Genomic DNA, 7817 nt, shown 5'->3' with positions numbered 1-7817 from the left:
GAGATGCCCTAAACTTGCGCACCGCACCTGGGCCAACGCACCCCCTTTAGTACCGGGTCGTAGCTCTAATCGGTACTAAAGGTGGGGTCTTTTGGTTCTCCGATGATCGTTTATTCTACAATTGCCCGATTTTAACTAGATTTGCTGCTAGTCCGAAGATCTACTTCCGTTCATTTCCATATGTGCATGTGTTGCATGGATATGAGAAGCCGTTGAGATACACGGGTATGGACGCAACAAAATGAGGCGTGCCCGGTCACTGCCCGCGGACGCGACCGGATACGTCCGCGGACGTTTGAGGGGCCATATTTGTCATATGCGGCTGTAGATGCTCTAACGTGGCAGTAACGACCGTGAGCAGTTGGCACGTGACGGCCGGCCTTAATCAACATGTTTCTCCATGCCATGGGCATCTGTCATCTGCGCCATTGGTAGTGCGAGGAGATGGGACGCGGGTGACCCTGAGGAGGGAGGTAAAACCTCCTCCTGCGCAAGCAGTTGATGGATGGAGCGCCCTTCAACCCAATGCTCCATAATCCCCAAATATGGAGGCTCGTGGGCTTGATATGCAACGCCTTCATAAATGATAACTATCAAAGCCGTATGGCTGGCGTGTCTGATATAGTGATTTTTGGTCCAAAAGGCGTTACTACGACTTTGTTAAAGTTGCTCTAATTGCATGCATGACCATCCGGTCATCTTATCTGTGCCACACAATGAAATCGCTCGGCATGCAATTTCTGAAGGCTCCTGAGCAATTTCTACTTGTAGGCACCACACGAACGTTGTGCACTTTTTTTGGGATCACATCAACTGGCCTTCACTAAATACTACTCAGAACAAGCCACTACACGTTTTGTCTTGCACTGTATATGTTTTCTCCAACGTCAGACTATTTTGAGAGAGAAAAAACACCTTGTTGTTTCTCTTTTGCAGCCAAGGGCAAATCAAAAGTAATGGGATCGATCACATCTTGGTCAACATAAGTGGCCGTTCAAGAGCAATGTATTGGCGGAGCTAGACAACCTATTTTTACCTTTCTCTAAAAAATAATCTATCATTAACTCAAATTTTCCGGAAAATGGCAGGACTCCCTTAAATTTCTCTCGGTATTCCTGGCGAACTTTACACGTGGCAACAAGCAGTAGAGAGATAGGTAGAGAGAGTAGTCGCAAAAGACTAAAAATAGAAGACAGAAAAATTAGTGGAAAAAAAGGTAAACATGTGAACCGTGGAAGAAGTTGCCGCCTCTGTTTCTCTCCATCGACGACGAAACCGAGCACCTCCAAGCTCGACGAGATCGGGTGCCCGTCGGTGCGATCCCTCTGCTGCATTGGCATGGCGGAGCCGGAGGACGGCGGCCAGGTCGCCCCTCCTGAGGCGGCGGTGGCGGCGACGAGCGCGGCCGCCCATTCGTCTCCCCCTGCTAAGGAGGAGCCGGCGGCAGCGGCAGAGGCAAAGCCGGCCAGCTCCGGCGAGGCGGTCTCCCTCAACTATGAGGTCCGAAATATCTGAAATTCTTTTATGAATGTTTGTTTGATAGTACGGTGCTTGTCCTATATAATGCTGCCATGCTGTGAATTTGGTTGACAAGAAATTGCCATGTTTGAAGTGTTTGGTCAGTGCCACCAATGTTATGTCAAATCTCGTATTGCCGACGATGATGATGCCAATTCAGTTTAGCCATGACTTTGATTGTTCTCACATGAACCGAAATGTAAAGATGCCAACGTTGGTCGTGCGTTTTCCTTGAAAAATATTGTTTGAGAGGCTTTGTGTGGGAAATTTGTTCCTTTCTTGGGGATGTCAAATGCCGAAGTGTGATTTCATTTCAGTTCTGGTTCTATTTCATTGATTGGTTTATCCAATTGTGAATTATTCGGCAAGCTTGTAGACATGGACCTTTTTTGTTCTTTAAATATTTGGGTGAGTGAATTGTGATTTGTGAATAATCTTAATGCCAGTATAGGTAGCAAGATTTTACTGAATAATGTGTAATCATATGGAGAAAGGGACATTTTCTTTGTCCAGATTATGAAGAACTGACCATATTTCTATTCCCACGAACCGTGCTATTGTATCTCCATTGCAATTATTAATTTCCAAAAATGAAATTCAAACTTAGCTTAATACATGGAGAATTCCGACCGTCATGCTTTCTCCGGTTTATTACACCAAGTTCTTTTGTTTTTGCGGGTTTATTACACCAAGTTCGTTTATACATCTATCAATAACAGGAAGCGAGAGCTCTCTTGGGAAGGCTGGAATTTCAGAAAGGCAATGTAGAAGATGCACTTTGTGTGTTTGATGGAATAGACCTTCAAGCTGCCATTGAGCGCTTCCAGCCATCATCCTCGAAGAAAACAACAGAAGCTACTCTTGTTCTTGAAGCCATTTACTTGAAAGCATTGTCCCTTCAGAAGCTAGGAAAATCAATGGGTAACAAAATTGCTTTATACCGTTGTTTAAATTTAAGACAAATTTCTTTAATTGTGTTTTACAAAAATAAATCATCATTTGGAAGTTGTTCTGTTTTTAGCATATGTTTGACTTGTAACAAATTATTGAAATACCTGTTGAACATGCAGAGGCCGCTAAACAATGCAAAAGCGTCATCGATTCTGTTGAAAGTATGTTCAAGAATGGCACTCCTGACATCGAACAGAAGCTACAAGAAACTATCAATAAATCTGTGGAACTTCTCCCAGAGGCCTGGAAAAAAGCCGGTTCTCTTCAGGAAACATTTGCTTCGTACAGACGCGCTCTTCTCAGCCCGTGGAACCTCGATGAGGAATGCATCGCAAGGATTCAAAAGAGATTTGCTGCTTTCTTGTTGTATGGTTGTGTGGAGTGGAGTCCGCCCAGCTCTGGTTCACCAGCTGAAGGCACTTTTGTTCCCAAGACCAATATTGAGGAAGCTATTCTACTCCTCACAGTAGTATTGAAGAACTTTTATCAGGGAAAGACCCACTGGGATCCCTCGGTGATGGAACACTTGACCTACGCATTGTCGATTTGCAGCCAGCCTTCTCTTATTGCAAATCATCTGGAGGAGGTTCTACCCGGGATATATCCTCGGACGGAGAGATGGAGCACACTAGCATTTTGCTACTATGGTGTTGGTCAGAAAGAAGTCGCTCTGAATTTCTTGAGGAAGTCCTTGAATAAGCATGAGAACCCAAAAGATACAATGGCATTGCTGTTAGCCGCCAAGATATGCAGCGAGGACTGCCGTCTTGCTTCCGAGGGTGTCGAGTATGCACGAAGAGCGATTGCAAACACGGAATCGTTAGATGTTCAACTGAAGAGCACCGGCCTCCATTTCTTGGGGAGTTGCCTGAGTAAGAAGGCTAAGGTTGTTTCATCCGATCATCAAAGAGCTATGTTGCACGCAGAAACTATGAAGTCGCTTACGGAGTCGATGTCTCTTGACCGCTACAACCCAAACCTAATATTCGACATGGGAGTTCAATACGCTGAGCAGCGGAACATGAATGCCGCGCTGAGATGTGCCAAAGAGTTTGTCGACGCAACCGGTGGAGCGGTCTCGAAAGGTTGGAGGTTTCTAGCACTAGTCCTCTCCGCACAGCAAAGATACTCCGAAGCAGAAGTGGCGACCAATGCCGCGTTAGACGAGACCGCAAAGTGGGATCAAGGGTCACTGCTCAGGATAAAGGCTAAGCTGAAGGTCGCTCAATCATCGCCCATGGAAGCGGTGGAGGCATACCGGGTCCTTCTTGCTCTTGTTCATGCCCAGAAGAATTCGCCTAAAAAAGTGGAGGTTTGTTTTCTTAATCAAATGCAGCAAAAAAAAAAGAGAGAGTACCATTCGTGTACTATTTTTCTCTTGGCACATTCTCCATTAGTTCACGTACTGATGCTTCAGGGAGAGGCTGGTGGAGTAACCGAGTTCGAAATCTGGCAAGGTCTTGCAAATCTGTACTCCAGCCTCTCACACTGCAAGGACGCCGAGGTATGTTTGCAGAAAGCCAGGGCCCTGAAATCATACTCCGCCGCGACACTCGAAGCCGAAGGTGAGCCAAAGGTTCAGGTCACCAAAGTCTTACAAAATTTCACCCGATCGATGCACGATTCGATGCAATGCAGGTTACATGCACGAGGTGCGCAACGAGAGCAAGGAGGCGATGGCGGCCTACGTGAACGCCTCGGCGACGGAGCTGGAGCATGTGTCGTCCAAGGTGGCCATAGGGGCGCTGCTCTCCAAGCAGGGGGGCAAGTACCTCCCGGCGGCGAGGGCCTTCCTCTCAGACGCCCTGAGAGTCGAGCCGACGAACCGGATGGCGTGGCTCAACCTGGGGAAGGTGCACAAGCTCGACGGGAGGATTTCCGACGCCGCCGACTGCTTCCAGGCAGCGGTGATGCTCGAGGAGTCAGATCCCGTGGAGAGTTTTAAGACGCTCTCATGAGATTATCACAACATACATGAACTCCTTACTTTTTTTACCCTCTACATTACTCCTCTACTCTCATCGTTTAGCTTCCCTGTTGTAGTTCAATGCATGTAAAGTTAATCGATGTGTATAGGCGCAATTTTTTTTACGTATTTATTTATTTTGCCGTTGGACCCTCTATACATACTATTGATTGCCTGGGCTTATTTCTTGGTGCCCTCTATATATTCTGCATAGCCATTTCTTAGGGAGATCGTAATTGTCGACTTATCAAGAAGTTGAGCCTATATAGCAAAATGTATTGTATAGCTGGACCAGCCCTATGGTGTTCCTCATCTTGGCATAATGGGGACACCACTACACTAGCCTCTTCACTGCTTCACAAGGTGTCAACTGTCAAACCAGCAAAACAAAGAGCAAACAAACCAATTACTTGCATATTAAAACACATCTCCAGTTTCAGGTCCATGTGTTCTTATTCATCAATTCACGCCCGAGGGACTACTTTGGATGGGATCTCGACCACATACCTCCTGTCCAAGGCTATATATGATTTTAGAAACCATAATGTTGAGTGAACCTGAGAGGTTTTTGGATCGCCAGTTGGACAACAACCAAACTGTGGTTGAGTTGGTTAGTAGGCCACACTACCGGAGTTCAAGTCCTATCAGGCACAACATATTTTTACGTTCCACAAGAGAAAACTGCCTCCAGGAAACCTACCCCAGCCCATGTTCAAGCCATCACAGAAAACAAGAACAATTTGATGCTGCAGCTAACAAGAACAATTAACTCACTCGTTGGCATTTCCACTAAACTGTTCCAAAGAAAATATGATGCCTAAAAAGGAATGTCATCTCCGTATTCGTACACACGCTTCGAATGCATGTGCTACTCAGCGATATGCGGATCCAGCGCCATAACCTTGTCGAATAGGGATCTAACATACCCATATGACCGCATCTGCAGAATGCATAAATAAATATATCTTTACATGAGATCCATTCAACGGACACTCCTGCCGTGCATCCAACTGCAAGATTGCATCCGGAATTCATAAAACAAATACTGTACTATCATCCAGGAGAATGGAGTATATATATATAACACCAGGCTGAGGAAGGAGGACACAAATTCAACCGAATACGGACGTACATGGCGGGAGAAACAACTACTATGAAAGATCTTCCCGCTTATTATTAATTATATTATTTGACTGAGGAAATAACACAACACAAGCAAGCAAGCAAGGAAATTAAGCGCGGGAGGAATAGGTAGTACATGCAATCACGCGGACGGACGGACGGCGTCCTCGCACTCGTCAATCTCGGCGAGGCTGCCAGACTCAACCAGACCCACACGGAACAACTTGGAGTAGGAGATGTCCCCGGAGACGGTGACGTCGACGGAGTTGCAGACCCAGTCCTGGCGTTCCCGGGTGAGGACGAGGAGGCACGGCCGGATGCATCTCGGGTCCGTGAAGCTGAATTCGTCGGTGCTGCCACGGTTGAACCTGGCACCGTCGCGGTCGTCTTCCCAGTGTGTCACGACGGGGCTGCCGTCCTGCAGGTTGTCGCCGTACAACCGGAACTCCACGAATGCCTCCGTGCCGGCCGGAGGCCAGAGCCCCGTCTTCACCTTCACCCGGTACTCACAGTCCCCCTTGGTGGTGCCGCTGCCGGCGAGGAAGGCGGCCACCAGAATGACAAGGGCGAGCTTGGGCATGCCCATGGCCACCTGCGTTAGTTTAGTAGCTACGATAGATAGATAGATAGATAGATATATGACGATGACGGTTGATGGATGGATGGATCAGCTTCCCACCGGCATTTATATAGGGTGTTTATTTGCCCAGCTCCAGCTGCATTTATATAGGGTGTTTATTTGCCCAGCTCCAGCTGCTGCCCCTAACCCATATTAATAAGCTAGCTTATTATCCCTGATTCGCATACAGCCGTGATCGATACCAGACATCACATGATGAGATCAGATCAGGTCAGATCGATCAGATGGATGATAAGCTTTATCAATTCCCGGCCGGACACGCAAGTTGGTCTCCCGAGACCGACCGGCAAATCAAGCGCCCGATCGCATCACATGCACAACATCAATCTTCCCTTTCTGGGCTTACCAATAACATTAACTAACTATATACATTTCCATGCAGTGCAGAGCTTCATTTACCACTAATAATGGAATGGAATACAAGTATTGGATGGGATCGGGTCTGGATTAATTGTATATATTTTCTCTCTGAAAAAACGATCGATCTGACAGAGTTGCGCGCCGGAGCTGCAGCAACACGACGGTGGGAGTAGATTGAGAACTCGGGATACGTTTTCTGGTATTTTTTTCACGAAATTTCACAGGGGAGTAGATTGAGAACCCAAGTTCAATATCCCAAAATTTCAGTTTATTTTTTAAAAAAATTACTATTTTTTTATATTTAATATTCGTATAGGGGGGTGGAGCACCCAGAAACTCTTGTGTATTTGTCCCTTGCTCTTCTTTATGCAAATTTTACAAATGTAGTCAGTATAATAGGCTTTTTAATACTTATGTTCCTCTTACCGCATTTTATTTTACCTCGCAAGGCAAAACTGACCAAGCTAAGCCAATCTGCTCTCTATCACAATCATTTATTTAGGACATGGAGCTAAGGGCATCTCCAAGGTGGACCCACAAGCCTCCCACAATCATCCCGACTGTGCTGTCCGGACCGCCGAAGCCATCCAACGCGGTCTCGTATCGGTCCGCGGGGCGGCCCGGACGCGATTTCTCCAGCAAAACGGAGACAAAAGTGGGGGAGCTTTGCAGGAGTCCGAAACACGAAACGTAGAAGTCCAACACCCTAGGCCCACCCAAAACCCTTCCCGGACCCCGCGACTCCTTCCTTCTTTCTCTGTTGCCGTTGCCGCCACTCCACCACCCCGGCCGCCACGCCACACCCCTGCCGAAAATCTGCGTCTCCATCACCTCCGGCGCTCCAGCAGGGCTCCCCGCCGCTTCTCCTCCGTCTCCGTTCAACCCCCTGTCCTCCAACCGCCCCGCCATATACGATCCTCTCCTGTGCCTGGCAACACTTCAATGAATCGCCGGAGCTCAGAACTGTGTCCCTTCTTTTTAGCAATGGATTCCAATTTGGAGTACATATAGGAGCATCTTTATAATCACCTAGTTACGTTGTAGGCCGTTTGTGCACCATGATGCGGTGACGTGCTGCCCTGTGCCTCCTTCCCTCCTCGGCACCACGTCGTCGCCAGTCCACCAAGGTGACTCTCATGTGTGGCCCAGATCTAACAGCCATGGGACATGTAGCCATGAGGCCAGGCGGCGGCGGCGTCCCCAACGGCCCAACGGCGAGGGCCGGCCAGGCGGTCTAGACGGTGTTCCCGACGGCCAGGG

General features: G+C 47.8%; 1 protein-coding gene across 1 annotated transcript; it reads left to right on the top strand.

Moving 5' to 3' along the window:
* The first annotated feature begins 1146 nt into the window (after positions 1–1146).
* LOC123083591 (protein NPG1) lies at positions 1147–4551 on the top strand. The gene is made up of 5 exons (XM_044505590.1): positions 1147–1500; positions 2238–2439; positions 2589–3781; positions 3887–4034; positions 4108–4551. The coding sequence occupies exons 1-5, from the start codon at positions 1339–1341 to the stop codon at positions 4425–4427; spliced, it is 2025 nt and encodes a 674-aa protein (XP_044361525.1). The 5' UTR covers positions 1147–1338; the 3' UTR covers positions 4428–4551.
* The last annotated feature ends 3266 nt before the right edge of the window (positions 4552–7817 follow it).

Source organism: Triticum aestivum, chromosome 4A (assembly GCF_018294505.1).
Source record: "Triticum aestivum cultivar Chinese Spring chromosome 4A, IWGSC CS RefSeq v2.1, whole genome shotgun sequence".
In the NCBI taxonomy this organism is placed as follows: Eukaryota; Viridiplantae; Streptophyta; class Magnoliopsida; order Poales; family Poaceae; genus Triticum; species Triticum aestivum.
Note: the sequence above shows the minus strand (reverse complement) of the source record. Positions and strands in the feature narration are given on the sequence as shown.

Bases quoted from the DNA above. Each gene is read 5' to 3' on its own strand.
- LOC123083591 (XM_044505590.1), top strand. From the start codon at position 1,339: ATGGCGGAGCCGGAGGACGGCGGCCAGGTCGCCCCTCCTGAGGCGGCG. The intron at 2,440-2,588 runs GTAACAAAATTG...TTGAACATGCAG, and splicing joins GAAGCTAGGAAAATCAATGG to AGGCCGCTAAACAATGCAAA. The intron at 4,035-4,107 runs GTGAGCCAAAGG...GATGCAATGCAG, and splicing joins CGCGACACTCGAAGCCGAAG to GTTACATGCACGAGGTGCGC.